The 24,977-nt window shown below is 38.7% G+C and overlaps 1 protein-coding gene across 3 annotated transcripts; it reads left to right on the forward strand.

Moving 5' to 3' along the window:
- Window positions 1-11,902: 11,902 nt before the first annotated feature.
- LOC110623886 (UBP1-associated protein 2A) lies at window positions 11,903-16,913 on the forward strand. Of its 3 annotated transcripts, XR_006348573.1 has the most exons (3): window positions 11,903-13,515; window positions 14,590-14,706; window positions 15,748-16,913. XR_006348573.1 is itself a non-coding variant. In XM_043950608.1 (2 exons), the coding sequence occupies exon 1, from the start codon at window positions 12,040-12,042 to the stop codon at window positions 13,513-13,515; it is 1,476 nt and encodes a 491-aa protein (XP_043806543.1). In that variant the 5' UTR covers window positions 11,903-12,039; the 3' UTR covers window positions 15,748-16,913. The 3 variants fall into 3 exon arrangements, 2 of the variants coding, with proteins under 2 accessions (XP_043806543.1, XP_021624597.2); XM_043950608.1 differs by lacking the exon at window positions 14,590-14,706; XM_021768905.2 differs by lacking the exon at window positions 15,748-16,913 and having other exon boundaries at window positions 14,590-14,938.
- Window positions 16,914-24,977: the final 8,064 nt, after the last annotated feature.

Consider the following 24,977-nt stretch of genomic DNA (forward strand, 5'->3'; position numbering starts at 1 on the left):
CGGGAGCCACCAAGATGTATCAAGATCTAAAGAAGGTGTATTGGTGGCCAGCTATGAAAAGAGAAGTGGCACAGTTCGTGTCAGCCTGCGAAGTGTGTCAGAGGGTGAAACTGGAACATCAGAAGCCGGCTGGAATGCTTAACCCACTACCTATTCCAGAGTGGAAATGGGAGAATATAGCTATGGACTTCGTGGTGGGGTTACCGGCAGCGTCCAACAGATTGGACTCCATATGGGTGATTGTGGACAGACTCACCAAATCTGCTCACTTTATCCCTGTCAGGAGTGGCTATTCTGTGGACAAGTTGGCGCAGGTATATATTGATGAGATCGTCAGGCTGCATGGGGTTCCTGTTTCAATAGTGTCTGATAGAGGACCCCAGTTCACCTCCAGGTTTTGGCGGAGTCTGTAGAGTGCCATGGATACCAGGTTGTATTTTAGCACTGCTTTTCATCCACAGACGGACGGACAGTCAGAGAGGACCATCCAGACAATAGAGGATATGCTCAGAATGTGTGTGCTGGACTTTGGCGGTTCTTGGAGGCAGCATCTACCTTTGGTGGAGTTTGCCTACAATAACAGCCATCATGCTAGCATCGGGATGGCTCCATATGAAGCTTTGTATGGAAGGAAGTACAGATCACCTGTTTGCTGGGAAGAAGTTGGAGAAAAGGCCTTGGCAGGGCCTGAGCTAGTAGAGATCACCAGCAGGGTAGTACCCATAATCAGAGAAAGGATCAAGACTGCTGCAAGCAGACAGAAGAGTTATGCAGATGTCCGTAGAAGGCAGGTAGAGTTTCAGGAGGGGGATTTGGTTTTGCTTAGAGTGTCTCCAATGAAAGGGGTGATTCGGTTCGGGAAGAAAGGTAAGCTGGCTCCACGATACATTGGACCCTTTGAAGTTTTGCAAAAGATTGGGAATGTATCGTACAAGCTGGACTTGCCTGCTTCAATGGAGAGAATCCATCCGGTTTTCCATGTTTCCATGTTGAGGAAGTTCGTGTCAGATCCGGGCAAGGTTCTTAGTGAGCCTGATGTGGAGATCCAAGAGGATCTCACCTATGTTGAGCAACCAGTGCGAATTCTAGACACCCATATCCGAAAGCTAAGGAAGAAGGAAATCCCGATGGTGAAGGTCCTTTGGAATCACCACAATATTAAGGAGTGTACCTGGGAGACACGGGAGTCCATGCTCCAGCAATATCCCCATCTTTTCTAAGGTAAGTCTTATGTGCTTTATGTGTATGTTATGTGTATGCCATGCTATGTGATGTTTGGTGAACATTCGGGGACGAATGTTCTTAAGGGGGGAAGAATGTAATACCCGACTAGACTCCGGTATCGGAATCCCTACCGTCCGGTGGGATCTCGGATGTCGAAAACCTCTAGAAGGGTAAAACCATGTTTTTATAAAATATTTTAATATATTTTATGATTTTAAGTAAAAAAAAAAAGGAAGTTAAGTTTTGAATGAAAATAGCCTTGGAGGAAGACCCAGGTTCGGCCGCCGAATCCTAAGTTCGGCTGCCGAACATGCATGCACTTCGGGAGTGCTTTAGGCCCCCAAAAGCATAAGTGAGGGAAGTCCAGGTTCGGCCGCCGAACCTCAAGTTCGGCCGCCGAACATGGCATGCATGCGGAGGCACGTTCAGCTCCCGAATGTGGCCTGGCCAGCCACCTATAAATGGGTTCCTTAGCCGAAATGGGCAAGTTTTCTCCCCATTTTCGGCCAAGGTGAGCTCTCCGCCGTCCCTCACCGATTTTGAGTTTCTTCCTTCAGATCTTTCAAGATTTTCATGAGTTTTCACTTTATTTTGAAGATTTTGAGCTTTTGAGCAAGTTTTGAAGCTTGGAAGGCACAGGAGCTCTTTTCCTTTGGTTTCCAAGTTTAGGTCGTCTTTCTCTCAATCTTCAAGAGGTAAGAGCCGATCTTGAGCTCATTGCATGTTTTAAGTAAGTTTTAAGTAGATCTATGGGGTAGAAATGCATGTTTAGGTTATTGTTAGGTTTATGGGTTTATGTATGTTTATGAACAATGTGAGTTGTTTGATGTGTTGTAGTTGGGGTTTTGATGGTTTGAAGCCCCTAGAAGCTTGTATGTTTGGTTTTGTATGATTGGGAGTGTTGTAGAATAGGTTTATGCATGTTGAAAGGTTTGGGAGGCGTTTGTGCATGTTGGAGCTGAGTTTCTGCCACTTTGGAGAAACTTAGGTTCGGCCGCCGAAGGAACTTTCGGCCGCCGAACCCGCTTCTCGAGGCAGCCTTCGGCTGCCGAAGCCTGCCCGCGAAAGAGGACTTTCGTCTCTGAAGGGCAGTTTCGGCCGCCGAACATGCATGAGTTTCGTCTCTGTCTGGGAGTTTCGGCCGTCGAAGGTGTTGCCGAACCTGCCTGACTTTCGGCTCTGGAGGGACTTTCGGCTCTAGAGGGACATTCGGCTCTGGAGGGACTTTCAGCTCTGGAGGGACTTTCGGCCGCCGAACCTGCCGCCGAAAGTGCCCTGTTCAGCCTTCCTTTGCATGATTCATGTGATTGTTTCATGATGTTCTAGGGGGTTTTTGGGGAGTAGTTTAGAGTTATGTTCATGTATGTTTGGTCCCTCATTTGAGTCCACCTGTGTAGGTTCGGACTCGAGGAACCGAGGACCCCAGCAGTGAATTCAACTGCTTCTGTGTCTGCCAGAGCTAGCTAAAGGTGAGTGGAATAACTCTCTATGTTTTAAAGTAAATAAGTCAGTTTTAGCATGAATCACGCATCATGAATGCCATGTGATATTCTAGGTTGTTTGCATTATAATTCACGAATATGTTGCATTGCATAATATGTTGATGATGTGGATGAATGTTGGATGATCCTTTAGTCCTCGTATGATACGATATGATGATGATACGGTACGAAAGACCAGTGAGGCCTATTCTACGCCCCTGACACCATGTAAGAGAAAGACCAGTAAGGCCCATTCTACGCCCCTGGCACAGTTAGACTGTTATGTTATGTTATGTTATGTAAGAGAAAGACCAGTGAGGCCCATTCTACGCCCCTGGCACAATTGGACCATGTAGAGGACTATTGGTGACAAATTCATCCTTGATGTGATTAGCTGTGATGTGATGCATTTCATGTTATCATATGTTTTAAATGTTTTATTATTCTGCTCACTGGGCTCTTGTAGCTCACCCCTCTCCCTTAACCCCCAGGTTCGCAGGTACAGGGTAGACCAGGAGGTCAGCAAGAGTAATGAAGTCTTGGTCATGTAATAGCTAGTGTGGACATGATAAATGAATATGATGTAATGTAAAAGTACAGTATAGATATGTAATGATGTTATGGATGTTAGAGGTGTGTTTGACCATAGAATGTTGTTATCCCTTTTAATACATGATCTTAGAGGTTTTATGATGTTTATGTAAACCAACTCAATGCATGTTATGTCACCCATTGGGGTACTGATGAGATCCCACAGAGGGGTCAATGCTTATGATTATGTTATGTATAGTGCATGCACAGGTTGAGTTTGGTGTATGAATGAAAGCAAAAGTTTTAAATTTTTATGTATGTTGTTGATCATGTATGGGATTAAACAGGTTCACAGGATGTATGTTAGGCTTGCTACGGGTCCCGGAGGTCTTAAGCCAATCTGGATCCTAGCGCCGGTAGCGGTCCGATTTTCGGGTCGTTACACAAACTGTCTACAACTCTTGGCAAAATAAAAGAATGAGAGGCAATAGGGTCCATAAGAGCATACACATCAGAACACCCAATAGTGAGTTTACTTGACACCACTGTGTTTGATGTGTTGGCTTCCTGCTATATCATGGTTAAGATCTGTGCTGGGGCTGAAGGACCTTCCCCTTGGGAACCTGCTGAAGAAGAGGCTATCCCTCTCATTCTACCTCGCCTTCTGCCCTGTGATGTGGCTAAAGCTGCTGGCTGAGCCACGTTGCCAGAAGTTGTCTATTGGGACTGTGTCATCCTAGCTGCATTAGGACATTCACGTGCCATGTGTCCCTCTTGTCCACATCTGTAACATGCTATAGTCCCAAACCGACAAAGCCCTTTGTGCAGCTTACCACATCTCACATATACAGAGCTATCCGAACCAGAGCTTGAACTACTACCCATTCCCAGACCAGACTTCAACCCGTTCCAGAACTTGTTCTTCTTAGTCTTTTTAGTGGATCTACTCCACTTTTTACTTCCCGTGGCAGCTGCACTCAGAGAAGAGAGATTAAATCTTCCTGTACTCGAGGTTTTGGAACCCGAGAATTGTGCCACCTATTGTTTTACTATTCCTTGGATGATAGCACTAGCCTTCATCTTTCTGGCTGTATCCACTATAGTGTGAAAACTCTCTCTCTCTACTGATAAGATCAGGGAGGAATACCTAGAGTGGAGTCTTATGGTATACCTCCTAGCCTTCTTCTAGTTAGTGTCATAAGCCTAATACCTCCTAGCTTTCTTCTGGTCAGTGTCATAAGCCTGACCCACAAACTGAAGCAACTCCAGAAACTTATCTATGTACTCATCCACACTCATTTCTTCAGTCTGCTTTAGCTATTCAAACTCTATCACCTTTAACTCCCTTGAACTATCTAGAAAGGCCCACCCTGCAAACTCATTTGCAAACTGTTTCCAAGATAAGCCATCCAGTTTCGAGTCCACATAATTCTTGAACCACTCTTTTGCCTTCTTGCACTTCAGAGTGAACTCTACCATCTGAATGGCTCTACTGTCACTGGCCCCTAACTCATCAGTTATCATTTTTACTACTTTGATGTACTCAAATGGGTCATCACCCTCTTTATACTTAGGAGCATCTAACTTCAGGTAATCTATTATTTTAACCTTGCTCCCTACTGATGGGTTAGGTTTGGATGGTTAGGTTTCAGGAATTATTGGTTCTGCTGGGAAGGAAGGTGGTGCAGCACTCCTTGGGTTAGAGTTTGCTAGATTCTGGTAATAGAATGGAGGTAAAAACATAGGGTAGGGTGGATATGGTGGGTAGTAGGGAGGATAGGGCATGTATGAGGGGTATAGGTGGTAGCTAGAGCAATTTGATGTACCTCCCATCGGATATCCGGGTCTCTGTGGGTAGGGTTGGTACTGAGGTGGATAGGCAGATCCTGAGGCCTAAGCGCCTCCTTGAGACTCTCCCACACCCTCTCCTTTAAAACTCATACCCAGACTTTCATCTCTCCTCTGATCATCCCCTACTGTTTCCCTAACATCTGCAAACATCCTAGTCGGATCTATTCTCCTTCTGTTTACATCAAAAGACTTTCTAGGGTCCCTTGACGTTTCACCCCTGTTAGTCCTACTCGACCGTGCTCTTCACGGAGCAGTAGGATGAAGGGCATTGTAACAGCCCGGAAATCCGGACCGCTACCGGCGCTAGGATCCAGATCGGCATAAGGCCGTCGGGAACCGTAGCAAGCCTGACATAACCTGTAATCCTGTTTAATCCCATACATGATCAACAATACTCATAAATCTGTAAACATTCTCATATAACAACCAAGCTCAACCTGTACATAATCATAAACATAACATAAACCTCCACTGGAGCCCTCATCAAATGCTCCAATGGGGTATCTCATCATACATAAGCTTGGTTGAAACATAACCTCACATCTCATATCATAAAGACCATGTACATACAAGTGGGATTAACAATCTGTATTGGTCAAGCACAACTCTATCCTCAATATTCAAATTACATAACATAACTTAAAACACTTTTAAGTTACATCATAATACAATTGTCATGTCCACAATCTAACTATTACATAAACATAGCTTCCATACTCTGGCTAACCTCCTGATCTACCCTGTACCTGCACATCTGGGGTTAGGGGAGAGGGGTGAGCTACAAAGCCCAGTGAGCAGAATAGAGAAAACATATATTAAAATATTTCATGCTTCCATGAAATGCAACACATCACAAACATATCACATAAGGATGGTATTGTCACCTATAGTCCTCAACATAGTCCAATCGTGCCAGGGGCGTAGAATGGGCCTCACTGGTCTTTCTCTTACATACGTAACATAACATAACATTCCAATATGCCAGGGGCGTAGAATGGGCCTCACTGGTAATCCGTACCGTATCATCATCATATCATACCATAGGAGGACTAGAGGATCATCCAATAGCCAATCCGCATCCACATCATATTATGCAATGCAACATATTCGTGTACACTAATGCAAACAACCTAATATCACATGGCATCCATGATGCATGAACATGCTAAAAAACTTATACTTCTTTAATTTAAAAGTTAAGAGTTTATTCTACTCACCTCTGGCTGAAGCTCTACAGACTCTGAAGCAGCTATCTCACTGCTGGGGCCCTCGGTTCCTCGGGTCCGAACCTACACAGGTAGACTCAAATGAGGGACCTAACATTATGAACATAACTCTAATCTACTCCCCAAAAACCCCCTAAAACATCATGAAATAATCATAGAAACACATGCATGAAATGGCTGGACAGGGCACTTTCGGCGGCAGGTTCGGCGGCCGAAAGTCCCTCAAGAGCCGAAAGTCAGGCACTTTCGGCGGCACCTTCGGCGGCCGAAAGTCCCAGACAGAGACGAAAGTCTCTTTTCGGGGGCAACTTCGGCAGCCGAATGCTGCCTCCACAAAGGGGGTTCGGCGGCCGAAAGTCACTTCGGCGGCCGAACCTGAGCTTCTCCCGAAGGGCAGAAACTCAGCTCCTCTATGCACATTTCGCCTCCCAAGCTCAAATCATGCAAAAACTAGTTCTAAAACATGCATACATATCATACATTACACTTAGGGGTCTCAAACTAACATATACCCCAACTACAACACTTCAAACACACAAAAACCAACATACATTGTTCGAAATCATAACATAAACCCAAATATTCAAATAACCCTAACATGCATTTCTACCCCATAAATCTACTTAAAACTTGTTAAAAACATACATTGAGCTCAAGATCGGCTCTTACCTCTTGAAGATCGAGAGAGAGACGACCTAAACTCGGAGATCCAAGCAAATGGGCTCCTGAGTCTCCCAAGCTCCAAAACTTGTTTTAAAAGCTCAAAACCTTCAATGCAAGCTCAAAACTTAAGAAAAATGGTGGGGATTTGGAGGAAGAACAAAAGATTTGGGAGAGGGAGGTTGGAAGCTAGCTGTGGCCGAAAATGGGAGAAAACTCACCCGTTTCGGCTAAGTCCCCTTTTTATAGGTGGCTGGCCAGGCCACGTTCGGGGGCCGAATGTGCCTCCGAATCCATGCAATGTTCGGCGGCCGAACTTGACTTTCGGCGGCCGAACCTGGACTTCCCTCACTCATGCTTTCGGGGGCCTAACGTGCCTCCAAAACGCATGCATGTTCGGCGGCCGAACCTGGGTTTTCCTCCAAAGATTATTCATGCAAAAGCTCATTTAATTTCATGCTTAAAACATTAAAATACATGAAAACATTTTATAAAAACCTGGTTTTACCCTTCTAGAGGTTTCCGACATCCGAGATTCCACCGGACGGTTGAAATTCCGATATCGGAGTCTAGCTGGGTATTACAGGCATCTATACTCTCATTTTCAGGTGGAACTCCGGTCAACCGTGCAGATCGACATGAGCCTTGCATCTTGTCTTCTGAAAAACAACATTTATCACATAGGCATTAGCATCATATGGTTCATGTGGATACAAATGAACCCACATCATACATAACATATCATCAATGCACATGCATACAGTCATGGCATTACACATCATCATACATTTATCAAGATAGGACTCTACATCCTATCCTAGTCGACATGATTTTTCCTAATAGAGCTTGCTCTCTATAACCTCTATGAGCTCAACACTCTAGGTCCAACCATATGAACCTAGGGCTCTAATACCACTTTGTAACGATTCAGGAACCGGACCGCTACTGGCGCTAGGGTCAGATCGATTTAAGGTTGTCGGAGCTTATAGCAAACCTTCTATACATCTTGTTACACCTAATAAAATCCCATACATGATCACACGATTTGACAAAACATAAATATTACATGAATAAAGACTCGACTTGTGCATGCATCATAACTGAAATCATAAAACCCATACTAGAGCCCTCATCAAATGCTCCAGTATGGTCAACACAACATGCCTTAAGCTCGGTTCAAACATAAACTCGTATTTTAAACTTTTACATACAAGGATCATGAAGTAGGGATTACAAGGACAAATGCTAGGGCAAAGCTCAATTCTAATCCATAAAACAATACATGTTCACAACTATACTATTACAATAGACTATACCAGCAACTCAGCTAACTTCCCGAACTAACTCTGATGCTGCAAATTTGGAGTTAGGGAAAAGGGGGTAAGTTACAGGAGCCTAGTGAGCAGAACATAAAAAGATAGTTTAATAAAACGTATAATCAAATGAATGCATCACAACACAAACAATTCACATCAAGATAGACTTGTCACCATTAACCCTCTACAAATTCCAATAATACTCGGCCCACGACGAGTGCTCCTCAGGACTTTCTCTTAAACATATCATAACATGTCCATAGTACTAGGGGCGTAGAATGGGCAGCCCTAGTCTTTTCATATCCGTCATAACATATCATAACATACTTGAGGGCTAGTGGGTCATCTAACATCCATCCACAACAATAGTAGATTATACAATGCATCATATTCGTGAATTCTAATATAAACAATCTAATTACATATACATGGCTTTCATGATACATGAGCATACTTAAAAAGTTTGATTTCTTAAAATAATAGATCAGTTCAGTTCTACTCACCTTTGGCTGACGCTCGCCTAATACTGAAACAGTTATCTCACTGCAAGCCTCTATGGTCTCTCAAGTCCAATCCTACACAGATGGACTTAATAGGAGGGACCAAACATAACTTTTACAATACTTAAAATAACCCCCAAGAAACCCTTAAGAACACATAAGAATGTACGTAGAAATCAAGCAGAAAAGGAAGGGCAGGGGACTTTCAGCGGCAAGTTCGGCGGTCGAAGGTCCCTCACAAATCCGAAAGTCAAAACCTTTGGAGGCAAGTTCGGCAGCCTAAAACCCCTTCACAAATCCAAAGGTCAAACCTTCGGGGGCAGTTTAGGTAGCCAAATGGCTGCCTCCATAGGCAGGTTCGGTGGCCGAACCTTGCTTCGGCCGCCGAACCTGGATTCTCCAGCAAGGCAGAATCTGATTCTGCCCTACACTCACAGCTACCAAAAGCTTCCTTTCTCATATGCAACAGCCTAAAAACTACCATACATACTTAACACATAAGAGACCTCAAAAACCTGCTCTAAACACAATATGCATCAATAGAAACCCAAGAAAAAAACGTTCCTCCTCAAAACTAACTTAAACTTTAAAACTTTAGAATAATCAATCATGCATGCCCTAACGACTTATAATACTGGTTTAAAACCTTCAGAAAATATAAGAGAAGCAAGGATTGAACTCACCTCTTGAAGAATGCGGAAAACACAGCAACCAAAACTTGAAGAAGAAGGAAAATCGTTTTTCAAAGGTCTCCAAAGGCTAAGACTTGAAGTCCAAACTCAAATATTCAAAAACAAGGTAAAAACTCATGAATTCTCCAAGAGATTGAAGTAATTTTAGCAAAAAACATTCAGGAAAGGGTATGGACTTATCTCTGCCCGAAAATGGAGGAAAAACTCTCACGTTTTTGGGCTGAAAGCCTTTTATAGGTGGCTGGAGAAATCACCTTCAGCTGCCGAACCTTAAAACCTTTATAAAACTCCCTTTTTTTAACATAATTCAAAAAATTTTAAATTTATTTTATGAAACTCTATTTTACTCTTTTAAAGATTCAAATTTTAAATTTATTTTATAAAACTCTATTTTATTCTTTTAAAGATTCAAATTTTGATATTTCAATTTCGAGATTTTGGATTTCGATAGAAATTTTATTGAAAAGTATGAATTCCAACACTAAAATTTAGCTGGATATTATAGTGAAGATGGATGGTGGTTACTTGAAATCACGCGAGGATGGTACTGGAAAGGGTTGCATCTGGGAATGTGGGCTATGACTAAAGACTTGGATTGGAATGTGGGTTGTTGTAGTGTTGGATCCATCTTTTCAGCAATACTTCTATTAAAACCAAAATTTTTAAGTTGAAATTCAAATTCAAGCAAACAAATTGAAAAAAAATCCACAAATTGAATCAATATGAGTTCTTTTAGGATTTTATTTAATTCGAATAGTCCAATCTATCATTGATAGAAACACTATTTGATTTAGATTTATATTCAAGGCAAAAAAAAAAAAAACTAATATGTATCTATTAAACTCATTTTTTCTAGACTTATTTAAAAAAAAATAGTACAGGAATCTATTAAATAATCAAACAATTACTTATAATATTTTTTAAAAAAAATTAATATTTATTTTTTAAAATTTAAATAATTTAACATATAATTTTAATTACATAAATAAAGATAATTAAGAATAACTATCACTTTTTAATAATATAATAGTATATAAAAATAAATTAAATAATTATTGAATAGCTTATTTTATAAATACTTTTTATTGGAGTTGAATTTTAAAAATCAGAAACAAATTTTGTTGATGACAAAAGAATGAAGAAGGAGACGCACACATGGAAAAGGCTGTTAGGGGTTGAGATTTTATTTATGAAGAATTATTTTCCCATCATCCAGTTTTTAAAAAATTTATTAATTCATCTTTATATTAAAATTATTTTATTAAAAAGTCTATATATTTTATAACATTAAATTATCTAGTATATTTATTAAAAAAATTATTAATCAAGAAACAAAATAATATTAATATTTAAAATTATATGAGCTAAATAATACTATAGTTAAAATTACATGGATTAAAATAATATAAAAATTTAAAATAAGTTAATAAATCTTTTAATAGAAAAATTAAATAATTTGATTTTATAAAATATATAGATGTTTTAATTATCTAATTTTTAAATAGAAATAAATTAATAATTTTTTTAAAAATTAAAGGATTTAATAGTAATTTTGTGTTTATTGATTTGGAGTTAAAATTACTATAATACCCACTAACAATTAAATTTTAGGGCTATTCCAATCCATAGGTTTGTTTTCTCCCCCCAATGAATTGTAAATACAATTAATTTTTACATGATAAAAAAAGTGAAGCAAAAAATAAATAATTTTGGTTGTAAAGTTTCTTTTAATTTTCAATCTATTTTTTCTACATTTTTATTTTTATTATAATTATTTTCCATTTTATAATAATATTTTATTAGATTAGATTTATTTGAATCTAAAACCAGAATTTATTTGCTTAAAAAAATCAAATTGAGTTTATTTAAATTTTTATAAAAAAAAAAGCATAGATTAGTTTGAATTTTCTTTTGTGAAGATCAATTTGAACTTTTTGCCTCAAAATTATTACATCGAACATATATTGAAATTTGCTAGAAATTAATACTTTGAGATTTTCTAAAATAATAGAAAATTTTTCAAAGATTATAAAGCTAGAATTTGTATTCAAAGGAATAAGCAATTTTAAAATAAAATTTTTGAAAGTTTTTTTAAAACATGCAAAAAAAAACTTTAATTTCAATCTATTAAATTAATGTATTAAGAAAATTCTTATAAAAATTTTTAAATATCTTAAAAAATTTTAGATTCTTCTGAAATAATAAAAACTTATAAAGAAAAATTTTATTGTATAAAATTATATATTAGAATATTTTATTTTATTCTATTTCTTTTCATACAGTGTGAAACGAGTACATGCAATCCAGGCAGGCCTGAGCCGTACATTCACCTATGCATAATTCGATTTCGCTTGATCCTCTCAGGCCCACTTGTTCTGACTATCAAAAAGGAGGAAAAAACAATGCAAATGTTCTGCTACATAAGTAAAGATTCGGCCGCGTATCCTCATTTTTAGCAGGATACGACACGACGTTCTCTCCCAACTGAAACCCTAGGTCTCAGTCTTCCAATAGAACTTTGAATTGAAATCTCTTTGTCCCTCTTCTCTTTCTGAGATATGGCGAAGAAAAGAAAGCAGCGATCCTCTGAACCCGCACCCGTTGAAACCCTTGTTCCGCAGCTTCAAGAGGTTCAATCGCTGCCTGAAACAATCCAGGAAGAAGACCCTCAAAATGTGAACGTAGAAGATGATTCTGGACGACAACAACAAGAGCCTCAAGAAGCAGAGGAACAGGAGCTAGAAGAACTTGAGCACGGGAGAGAAGACGTAGAAAAAGAACCAGAAGAAGAAGAAGAAGGGGAAGGAAGACAACCGGAAGAGCATCACTCTCATAACCTAGAAGTCTCATCAAGCGAAGCTGCACAGTCAATCCCAGAATTAGCTGAAGCGGATAGTACTAATGAAGGTGCTAGTAATGGAAACCAAGCAATTGATGAAGAGGAAAATGAAGACGACGAATCTCTTGAGAAGCTTCTAGAGCCTTTGGGGAAAGACCAACTGGTTGGGCTCCTCAGAAAGTCCGTGGATAAGTATCCTGATTTGATAGATTCTGTGCGTGAAATTGCGGATGCTGACCCCGGCCACCGCAAGATCTTTGTGCACGGTCTCGGCTGGGATACGACTGCTGAAACTCTCAAATCTGAGTTTGGGAAGTACGGGGAGATAGAGGACTGCAAGGCCGTCACCGACCGTGTCTCAGGGAAATCCAAAGGCTATGCCTTTATATTATTCAAGCAGCGGGCTGGGGCACGAAAAGCCCTCAGGCAGCCTCAGAAGAAGATAGGTAATAGGATTACGTCCTGTCAGTTGGCCACTGCAGGGCCTGTACCAGCTCCATCCCCAACTACGCCAGCAGTATCTGAGTACACTCAGAGGAAGATTTTTGTGAGCAATGTATCAGCTGAGCTAGCGCCTGAGAAGCTTCTAGAGTTCTTTGGGCAGTACGGGGAGATTGAGGAAGGCCCGCTTGGGATTGATAAGCAGACTGGGAAACCTAAGGGGTTTGCACTATTCGTGTATAAGTCAGTTGAGAGTGCAAAAAAGGCGCTCGAGGAGCCTCACAAGAAGTTCGAAGGTCATACCCTGCATTGCCAGAGGGCCATTGATGGGCCAAAATCAAACAAGACGGGTTATGCTGGTGCAGTTCACCATCAGCATCACCATCATCAGCCACAATACCACCACGCAGCCAAGAAAGGTAAGTACTCATCTGGTGCACACGGCCCTGGTCATTTGATGGCACCGTCTGGGCCATCTGTGAACTTCAGTCCTGGAGTGGCATCCCAAGGTCTGAACCCAGCGCTTGGGCAGGCCTTAACGGCTTTGGGTCTTGGTAACCTACTTGGAGGGCTTGGTGGTGCACCAGTGAATATGGGAGGGCCGCCTGCTGGATATGTTAATCAGGCTGGTGGGGGATACGGGATTGAACCAGGCATGCAGGGTGGATACACAAACCTACAGATGAACCCTCATATTGGACAGAGCAGTGCAGGCAGAGCTCAACAAGGTGGTCCTACTTATATGGGACATTAGGTAAGGTGGTTATATAATTGTCGATTTTAATTAATTTATCATGTAATTCACTTTTTCTATTATGCTGCTATTTTAGTACTGAATAATGGATATTGAATCAGAGGAACATATTTTATCTTAGGAAGAAAAGCAGCACGGAGGGCTTTTTGGGGTGTGTGTGTGTGAATCAATGGATATTGAATCAGAGGAACGTATTTTCCCTTAGGGAGAAAAGTGGCGCAGAGGGCTTTTATTTTGTGTGCGTGTGTGTGCGTTAGTACTGAGATTGGAGTGGGAATCCTTTTCGGGATTTTATTTTTTCCATCCCTCGTTAAAATGAATTAGTGTGTGTGTGTGTGGAGTGGAGTATACTGTGAGCAGGATGGAATCCTTTTCTGGATTTTATTTTTACCATCCCTCGTTGAAATGAATTAGTGTGTGTGTGTCTGTTAGTACTGAGATTGGAGTGGAGTATACTGGAGCAGGATGGAATCCTTGTCGTTATCACCCGCATTGGCATGTCATGATTATACCTTTTTGGCATTTCATCTTGATGGTGCTTCATTATGCTATAATATGCAATCTAACAGTGTAGTTTGCTCTATATTTCATTACGGCTTTTTACTGATCTTTGTATATGAAATTGAACAGTATTATTGAAAAGTTGCTTATTGTTGGTATTTTGAGGAAGCTAGTTTTGGCATCTCTTCTTAAACTTTAGATTATTCTTACCAGCAAAGCTGCGGATTTAAGCTAAGGTTTATTTTATTTTATTGTTTTTATTGAGTATCTATTTGTTACCCTGTCTTTCCGGTCCATATTGTCGGGAAAAAGGAAAACGCTACTTGAACCTTAATGTATCGTAATTTTGTTGTTTCATGAAGTGTAATTATAATGTTATTCATTATTCCGTCTTTTGTTAAATTGGCTTGCCATCAACTTGTCCTTAGTTGCTTAAAATGTAAGGTAAACCCAAAATTTTTTGTTTAAAATTGACTGAATAATAGATCAGCTTTTACCTCTTCTGTATGCTTTCTACAAACTTGTTTTTTCTGAAATTAGCTATTTTCATGCTTTTATCTATTCATTGTGCAGATGCCTTCATAGATGCATCAATCATTTACTTTTCAGCTCTGGTGATTCTCTGAAGTTCCAGCCACTCTTGCAAATGAAGTCTTAAATTTGGAATGAAAAGTTACTATTTTCTCTATAGTAAAGACCAGACTCTCAAACCTGTATTTTTTGCCTCTATTTCAGTTTTTTTCCCCCTCCATATGTTTTTAAAACAATGTAGCACTTCTGTTCCAATATTTTGTTTCAGAAGTTTGTTTGTCGTACAAGCAGAAGTATGAGGACAAGAACTGTATGCTGCTGTAGGGTTTTCTCTGCATGACAATGTTCCTGCTTTTTCTTATCAAGGCGATTTTAATTGTTCTGTGTTCTACATGATCATCAGCATTCACTTGGCTATTTATGTGGATTAAATATTTGCTGATGGTTAGCTTTATTTGGCACTTTGTTTCTATCTTGTGAGTTTGTTGGAATTTTGTTTTTCTTGTTTCATACTCTGAATTACTGTTGACATGGATAGTAGGTGTTTGATCTCATGCTTCATGGAGCTAACTCATTGAGATTAATTACTGCCACTGCAAGTGTGGTCTTTCTAATTTTCGGGATCTATTTGACTTTGCTGTTGCATTTGCCTTTGGTAGAGAGAGATGGAAAAAAAAAAAAAAAAAAAGAGAATATGTTAGTATGCTTTGGCCAAAAACAGCGTTTCAGGTGCTTTAGTTGGTTGTACTTGTAATGTCAGTTCCTGGAGCCTCTGGTTTTGGCGTAAGTTTCCAAAGGCCGCATATGTCTGCAAAACTTGCAACTATAGGAGCAGTATATCTCTCCATAAGACTGGTGAAATTGCTAACAGCTTGTTTGTTATTTGTTATCATTGCAGGGTTTTTACTTTTTTTTTTTTTTACTTTTTAAAAATCCCCAAACTAGTTTCTTGGCACTATTTATTTGTTTTCATACAAATCTTTTTTTTATTTAAAAAAAAAAATCCTAAACACTATACCACACACAGTTACAGTAGGATGCTGTTCCTCCTACTCGTAGATGAAATGACCAAGTATCCTGTTACACTCTATATGTTATTTTCCATAATACCCTTTAGATATACTTTGATGTTCCGTGGTTGTTGGATTGGTGATGGTGGCAGTGCAGTGGCAGTAATGGAGGTAGTGATTGTGTTTGTAGGGTGGTGGCAGCAGCAGCAGAGTAAGTGGCGGTGGCAGTGGCATTGGCAACAAGAGAGCGAGCAGTGGTAGTAAAGGTGGTGGGGGCAGTGATGCTTTTGCAGTGGTGGCAAGGAACAGACTGGGGAAAGAACTGGGATGACATGGTGACTGCCTAAAATGATTTTATAAGACAAATTTCCAGAAGCAATGATTTGTGGTTTACTGATGCATCTTTTTGCTTATTAAAATGGTTTTTGAAAGAGTTGCTCAAAAAATTAAGACACTTTCAAGCAAACACCATATGCTTTTGTGCAATTTGAAATATTTTATCTTTGCCTGCAAACTATTTTAGCCTATGTTTATTAGTTGATTAGCTGAGAATTCCAGCAATGGAGTTCTCGATGTTGATTTCCTTGGTAGCAAATATCTTAAAAGAATTTCTATTATTACTCTATCCATTTTATTTGTTGCTTGACATTCAAAACTTCATTTTTTCACTGGAATGTTTTACCTGAGAATTCTCGAATTTATTTCTTAAACTTTGGAATATTTTATTTGATGGCCCACTTTTGGAAATGTCCTATAAAGAGGAGAGACTTCAAATACTGAACTGCCTTGAGAAGCTTTCCTTTGTCAAGGCAAGGGGCTCTGGCATTGGTATGTATCGCTGTCCTATTCTGCATTCACTGATGTGTTGTTTTACTTTCACTTCTTCCTCTGAGGTATGAAGTTAGTCCTCTGGTTGGCTGGTCCAGTTGAATTTGAAACTATAATTGTAGTGCCTTGTTCTGGAAACTTTTTCTTTCTTCCTTCCCTCTGTAGACGAGATGGCTTTGAATGTAGCTGCTGGAACTGAGAACAGCTTTCTGGATGTTGAGCAGCTCGAAGTTACCCATGCTTGTCATCTTTTTGTTATCAAGAAAGGTTATTTTGGAACTTGTAATTCTTATGGAGTTGAGCAAATCATTGTATATGAGCTGAGAAAATTTTTGGACTTGGTTCTTAGCTTTGCGTCAGTGCGGTTGCCTGAAAATGAGTTATGCCCTTCGGTATTAAGCATCAAGTAGTTTTTTGGCCGTCTGCAGTATGCGTCATCAGCAGTTGCTTAATTCAGATTTGAAAATTTGACATGTATGATTGAGATGACTGTTGGATCTAATCATATTCATATGTTTCTTTGGGCAAGTCTTTGACGTTACATGCCTTCCATTTCTATAGTCTGCTTAGAGTGATGGTGGCAGACATTTGAAAGTCGCTGCCTCAAGAATTCCATTTGAACGCTTTAAATGGTTTTGCCTTTGAGTAAAACGGGAATTGGATGTCAAAAGTGGAAGCAGATTTTTTTTTTTTTTTGAAATTTAGATTTATTAATATAAATATTCGGAAAAAACTTATCAGCTGCAATTTAACCCAAACCAGTAGGCTTCTTTACATATGCCTAAACTAAAAATTGAAATGTTAGCTAGAAAACCTGAAACGACATTAGATTGGAGAACAATACATTAGAGAACAATATATAGGGAGCTGAGGGCTCTAACCAAAATTAGGGACTAATATGAAATATGGCCACTTAAACTAGATTATGAGCAAGATCCTTTAAAAGAAAATCTTTACAATTCAAAAACAATTTGTTCAAATTCTTACTAATCATCCAAAATAAACAAAATTGCATCAACAACTACTTTAGCATTAAATTTAATGTCAACATGACTGAAATTATTGGATTTCAACCATAAACATGATTCTTTTAGAGTAAGAACTTTACAAGTACTGTATTTACAAGTACTGAAAAATACAATAAAAGTGACATAGTAATTAAGACTTCATTTAAGACTTCATTTCTAAATATGGGAGGAAATAAGCTTTAATCAGTTGAGATACATCATATAACTCAGAGTTAAAAAGCAACCAAACAGGTTCAAGAAAGAATTGGATATTTAGCCCAGAGCAATATAAATCCTAAAAAATTATATAAGAAGGGAAAATTACTTTTTAGTCCCTGAGGTTTAACGTAATTAACACTTCTGTCCCTCTATTTTGGCGACCCAACACTTAAGTCCCTCATTTTCTCTTCCGTCCAAATTCGTAGTCCTTCCGTCCATTTCAACCGTTTGGTCAAAGAGTCAAAGGTGAGAGATGATAATTTTTTCCAAAAATATCATTCTCTCAATGTGAAATCCCTATTTTTTTAGAAGAAGAAGAGGCATTTGGGTTTGGATTTTTGTCAATTCACGTGTTCCAAATAGCTATTTTGGACGGAAGGACTACAAATTTAGAAAAAGAAGAAGAAGAAGAAGAAGAGGTATTTGGGTTTGGATTTTTGTCAATTCACGTGTCCCAAACGGCTATTTTGGACGGAAGGACTACAAATTTAAACCTCAGGGACTAAAAAGTAAGAAGAAGAAGAAGAAGAAGAAGAAGAAGAAGAAGAGGCATTTGAGTTTGGATTTTTGTCAATTCACGTGTTCCAAACGGCTATTTTGGACTGAAGGACTACGAATTTAAACCTCAGGGACTAAAAAATAATTTTCCCATATAAAAATCAGTTCACAGTTCAACCCAATTTAGGGATCTAGTTCCATCATACTTGTAGCACCGTTTGCCATTCTCAACCTCCAGGAATCGTACGCCTCTCACCAAAACCATTGAAGCACAAATCTGGTGAAAAAGGGAGACATGTAGGCTAAGAGAGCAACACAATAAAATCAAGCAAGGTCAACAAAGCAGATGTAATACCCGGCTAGACTCCGGCATCGGAATTCCTACCGTCCGGTGGGATCTCGGATGTCGGAAACCTCTAGAAGAAAAAAACCATGTTTTTATAAAATGTTTTAATGTATTTCATAGGTTTAAACAAGAAAGAAATTGAGTTTTGAATGAAAATAGCCTTGGAGGAAGATGCAGGTTCGGCTGCCGAACCTCAAGTTCGGCCGCCGAACATGCATGCGTTTCGGGTGTGCCTTAGGCCCCCGAAGGCATAAGTGAGGGAAACCAGGTTCGGCCGCCGAACCTTATGTTCGGCCGCCGAACATGGCATGCATGCGGAGGCACGTTAGGCCCCCGAAAGTGGCCTGGCCAGCCACCTATAAAGGGGTCCCTTAGCCGAAATGGGCGAGCTTTTCTCCCCATTTTCGGCCAAGGTGAGCTCTCCGCCGTCCCTCACCGATTTTGAGTTTCTTCCTTCAGATCTTTCTTGATTTTCATGAGTTTTCACTTTATTTTGAAGATCTTTGAGCAAATAGCAAGTTTTGGAGCTTGGAGGTTCAAGAAACTCAATCTCTCCCATCTCCAAGTTAGGGTCGTTTTCCTCTCGATCTTCAAGAGGTAAGGGCCGATCTTGAGCTCACTATATGTTTTAAACAAGTTTTAAGTTGATTCATGGGGTAGAAATGTATGTTTAAGTTAGTTGAGCTTTGTTAGGTTTTATGTGTTTTATGGACAATGTAGGTTGCTGAGATGCTTGTGATGTGTTGTAGTTGGGGTTTAAGATAGTTTGAAGCCCCTAGGAGCTGATGTATGTATCTATGCATGTTTTGGATGAGTTGTATGCTTGATTGAATGGAATGGGAGGCTATTGTGCATGAAGAGCCGAGTTTCTGCCCTTTTGGCAGAAACCAGGTTCGGCAGCCGAAGGACTTTCGGCCGCCGAACCTGCCTGGGAGGCAAGCCTTTCGGCTGCCGAAGCCTGCCCCCGAAAGAGGACTTTCGTCTCTGAAGGGCAGTTTCGGCCGCCGAAAGTGCCGCCGAACATGCATGAGTTTCGTCTCTGTCTGGGAGTTTCGGCCGCCGAAGGTGCCGCCGAACCTGCCTGACTTTCGGCTCTGGAGGGACTTTCGACCACCGAACCTGCCGCCGAAAGTGCCCTGTCCAGCCCTCTTTTGCATGATTTCTATGTTTGTATTAAGGTGTTTTAAGGGGGTTTTTGGGGAGTAGTTTAGAGTATGTTCATGTATGTTTGGTCCCTCATTTGAGTCCACCTGCGTAGGTTCGGACCCGAGGAACCGAGGACCCCAGCAGTGAGTCAGCTACTCCAGTGTCTGGTCAGAGCTAGCCAGAGGTGAGTGAAATAACTCTTTATGTTTTAAAGTAAATAATGAATATTTCAGTATGATTCACGCATCATGGATACCATGTGTTATGTTAGGGTGCTTGCATTAGTATTCATGAAGATGTTGCATTGCATTCTTATGTTGTTGATGTGGATGAATGTTGAATGATCCATAGTCCTCGACCTATGATATGATGATATGGTATGTACGGTATGGAATGTAAGACCAGTGGGACCCATTCTACGTTCGCTGGCACTATGTAAAAGAAAGACCAAGACCCATTCTACGTTCTGGCACATTGGAATGTTATGTTATGCTATGTAAGGGAAAGACTAGGACCCATTCTACGTTCTGGCACTATTGGATATGTGGAGGACTATTGGTGACAAGTTCATCCTTGATGTGATATATTTGTGATGTGACGCATTCCATGAAAGTATGAAATTTTAATATGATGTTTTTATTATTCTGCTTACTGGGCTCTTGTAGCTCACCCCTCTCCCTTAACCCCCAGGCTTGCAGGTACAGGGTAGACCAGGAGGTCTGCAGGAGTAGAGTAAAGTCTCGGGCATGTAATAGTTAGTAGTGGACATGATGAATATTGTAATGATATGTCGAGTTATGTAACGATATGATGATATTGAGGTTTAGAAGTGTGCTTGACCATAGTATGTTAGTAATCCCTTTCTATTACATGATCTCAGATGTTATGGATGTTTATGTTAACCAAACTTAATGCATGATTATGTCACCCCATTGGAGCATTGATGAGGACTCCAAGGCGGGTTTAATGTTAATGTCTATGTATAGTGCATGCACAGGTTGAGTTTGGTTTATGAATGAAAAAGGAAAAAGTTCAAATTTTTATGTATGTGTTGATCATGTATGGGATTAAACAGGTATACAGGATGAATGTTTGGCTTGCTACGGGTCCCAGCAGCCTTAAGCCGATCTGGATCCTAGCGCCGGTAGCGATCCGGTTTCTGGGTCGTTACAACAGATCTATACTCAAACAAAAAAACCAGATGAACAAAAGAAAAACAGAGCTAGATGCAAGAACCCATCAACAAACTTCAAGGAAGCTCGAAACCACAGGAGTTGAAACCCGACGAGGCTTGACATAGCTCTTGGCTTCTCACTCTCATATAGTCGTGAAGGGACCCGCGCCTTCCCGTTGGCAGTGGATACGTTCCCGAGATACCATCCTCTTGCTCCCTTGGAAGCCTCCCGAAACACCAATAACTAAAGTAATAGTCGAATCAAGTAGAAGACTTTCGACATGGAGAAGAAACAACAATGTAGGTTGTAGACATAAACCCTCACCTAAGTACAAACTTATAGGAAAACAAAACAAATCAAAATTATGTATAACAACCCAATGTGGGGTAGGGTAAAACCCATATCAGATTGAGGAGGAGACCTTCCTTGCCTCTAAGGGCAGGGAAGGCCAACTTGTGGCAGAAAAAGAAGCCTTAGAAGGCAAAAAAAAAAGGGGAAGGAAGGAGAAGGAGAGTTTCCAAAATCTTCATGCTAGATTCCACCATCTCTAAATTACTGGAAGACTTACCTTGCCACAAAAGTAAATTTCTTCTGCACCCCATATTCACATAATTGACAGACTCTTTCCATCACAATAATATTTGTGTGATTCCAGCAATATTTAATAAGACATAGACATACAGAGGAAGGGATACTACTAAGGTCTAGACTGATTAAGTACCAATAGAGTAAGGATATACAAGTCGTCCTCCTCACGCTCACAAAAAGGACAACTGATATTGAGATTGATTAATTTAGCATTTAGGTTAGCTCTAGAAGGAATATACCTTTCAAAACCCTCTATATAAAGTTTTTAAAATTTAAAGGCACACATAGTTTTCATAATTTTCGCCAATTGTCAATAATTACATGTCAAGCCAAATCATTATTTGATTTGATGGATTATAACAAAATATCATGGTTTTATAGTGTACTTCACTAAGTTGGTATGATGGCAAATTTTGCGATCTTCGTGGCTTGAAAAGTTGAGGGGGATCTAAATAATATTATGAATATCCTAGAGAAGTAACAATTTATTTAATAAATATATGTTCTAACTCCTGTCATCTTCAACAATTAAACCAGATACAAACAAGTCTTCCAAACTATCAATGAAAAGAGTTGTAGATAGAAAACTTTTATTACCAATAATCCATAGGTCACCCTAAACTTTAATTTGTAAGTCATTCCCAATTCTCCCTCTAATAGCTTTAACAAATAAGTCCTAAGTCAGCAATAAACTCTTCCATATGAAATTAGGTTTACTACCCTCCTTTGCAGTAAGAAAATCCCTTCTAGGAAAATATTTAACTTTGAGAATTCTATTAAGAATAGTATTCGAATAAAAAATAATTCAACATCCTTGTTGACCTAACATTGCAATATTAAGATTGTAAATTTCAAAAATCCATGCAGTCTCAATCTTTATTTAGACACATTTTGTTCCAAGAGAGCCAATGTATCCTCCTATGTTTATTTCATGAACCCCATCAAAAGGTGTTTGTTGTTATCTGCAAATCATCATAAAGGGATATAGGAAGAGAGAAGACACTCATGCAACAGGTTGAAATAGCTTGAACAATTGATTTCAAAAGAATTTATTTTCTTTCTTATGATAATAGCTTACCATTCTAAGCAGTCATCCTCTTTCAAATATGATGTAGATTAGTCAATAAAGTGAATCATATTATATACAAGCAGAGAAATGAAAACAACAATAAAGTAAATAAAAAAAGAATAAATATAATAGAAGAAAATAAGCAAATGTAAGAGTAGGGTTAAGAAAACTCATATTTGTGATTGGGTTTGATCCTAATGATCCATCATAACTTTCTTTTCTTCTAAGACACAAAGCATAAAACATAATTAAAAAAAATATTAAGTAAACTGCTGAAATAGAAAATAAATAAAAGCTAATAAAAGTCATTATGAGTTACATCCTAGTAGCGCTTCTCTAAAGTCACTAGCTTGAAATTTTCTGAGGTTGCTATGTCAAAATCATGGAGGCTTTATACTATTTCAAGCCACCCTCAACATATAGATTTAACCTCTAACTATTAACCTCGAAGATTCAATCCTCATTTTTAACTTCCACTGCTCCATAGGGGAATATTTGAATAACCTCAAAAGGATCAGACCACCTAGAATGCAATTTGCCTAGAAAGATATGGTGAAGAGTAAAATCTCTTGACCCACATGAAACTCACGTCTAGCAATGTGCTTGTCATGCCATCTTTTGGTTCTTTCTTTGTATATCTTGGCATTTTCATAAGCATGTAGACGAAGTTCATCTAACTCATTCAACTATAATAAATGCTTTTCTCCTACAACTTTCATGTTAAAATTTAGTAACTTGATTCCCCAATAAGCTTGATGCTCTAATTCCATAGATAAATGACATGCTTTTTCAAATACCAAGCGATAAGAAAACATGTCAATTGTTGTCTTAAAAGCTATCTTGTAATCCCATAGCGCATCATCTAATTTTTTGGACTAATCTTTTTGGGAGGTATTAACTGTAGTCTCAAGAATGCATTTAAGCTTTTTGTTAGATACCTCCACCTGTCCACTTGTTTGTGGATAGTATGGTGTACCTACAAGATGAGTAACACCATATTTGGTTAGTAGAAAATCTAAAAAAGAGTTATAGAAATGCTTACTTCCATTAGTGATGGTTGCTCTTGGGATACCAAGTGTTAAAAAATATTTTTTTTTCAAAAATTTAATCACACTTTTGGCATCATTGGATGGAAGAACAACTATTTCTACTCATTTCGAGATATAGTCCATTACCACTAGAATATACTTGTTAGAATAGGAGGATGGAAAGAGTCCCATAAAGTCCAATCCCCAAACATCAAATAGCTCTATCTTCAAAATATTGATTAATGGCATCTCCTATCTATTAGAAATATTATCAGTTCTTTGACATTGGTCACATAAAGTATCAAAAGGTTTAGCATCTTTAAGCATTTTAGACCAATAAAAACAACATTGTAGAACTTTAGAAGCTATTTTATTTGGTCCAAAATGACTTTTATATTACTCAAAATACTCTCAAATTCATCTTCAAAACACATCTCCTAATAATCTGATCAGAATAATATTTAAACAAGGATCATCTTAAAAACAATATTTAGAGTCATGAATGAATTTCTTTTTCTATTGGTAACTAAAATCAGGAGGGATAACTTTATAAGCTTTAAAATTGACTATATCAGCATAACATGGAGTACTAGATAAGAGCAATGCAAACAATTGTTCATCAGGAAATATTTCATTAATGGATACCTCATTTTCAACTTGCTTTTCTTTGAGCTTTAATTGAGATAACTGATCCATTACCAAGTTCTCAGCTTCCTTTTTATCTCTATTTCCAAATCAAATTCTTGTAACAAAAGAACCCAATGAATTAATATTGATTTTGAATCCTTTTTCTCAAGCAGGTATTTAATAGCAGAATAGTCCGTATAAACTATTATTTTTGCACCAATAAGATATGATCAAAATTTATCAAATGCAAAAAATAACAGCAAGCAACTCCTTCTCTATAGTGGCATAATTAAGTTGGGCATCATTTAAGATTATGCTCACATAATATACCACATGCAATTTACAATCCTTTTGTTGACCAATAACAGCACCCGCAGCAAAATCATTGGCATAACATATAAGCTTAAAAGGTAGGCCCCAACCGAGTGCTATAATTGTAGGAGCTTAAATTATGTTGTAATTATAGGAGCTGAAATTAACTCCCTCTTCAACCTGTTATAGTAACTAAACACTCATTAGTAAAATTGAAAAGGTGCATCCTTAATCAATAAATTACAAAGAGATTTGGTTATTTTAGAGAATTCTTTTATGAATCTCCTACAGAACCCAACATGTCCAAAAAAACTTCTCACTCCTTTAACATATGTAGGTGGAGGCCATTTTTTAATTATTTCCACCTTTGGTTTATCCACCTCAATGACTCTATATGATATTTTATGGCTTAGAATCACTCCTTCCTACACTATAAAATGACACTTCTCACAATTTAAAATGAGATTAGTCTCCTCACAATATTTTAAAACTTGGGAGAGATTACATGAACAATCATCAAAAGAAGAACCAAACATAGAAAAATTATCCATAAAGATCTCAATAAATTTCTCAACCA

This window comes from Manihot esculenta, chromosome 1, assembly GCF_001659605.2.
Source record: "Manihot esculenta cultivar AM560-2 chromosome 1, M.esculenta_v8, whole genome shotgun sequence".
Classification (NCBI taxonomy): domain Eukaryota; kingdom Viridiplantae; phylum Streptophyta; class Magnoliopsida; order Malpighiales; family Euphorbiaceae; genus Manihot; species Manihot esculenta.

Bases quoted from the DNA above. Each gene is read 5' to 3' on its own strand.
- LOC110623886 (XM_043950608.1), top strand. From the start codon at position 12,040: ATGGCGAAGAAAAGAAAGCAGCGATCCTCTGAACCCGCACCCGTTGAA.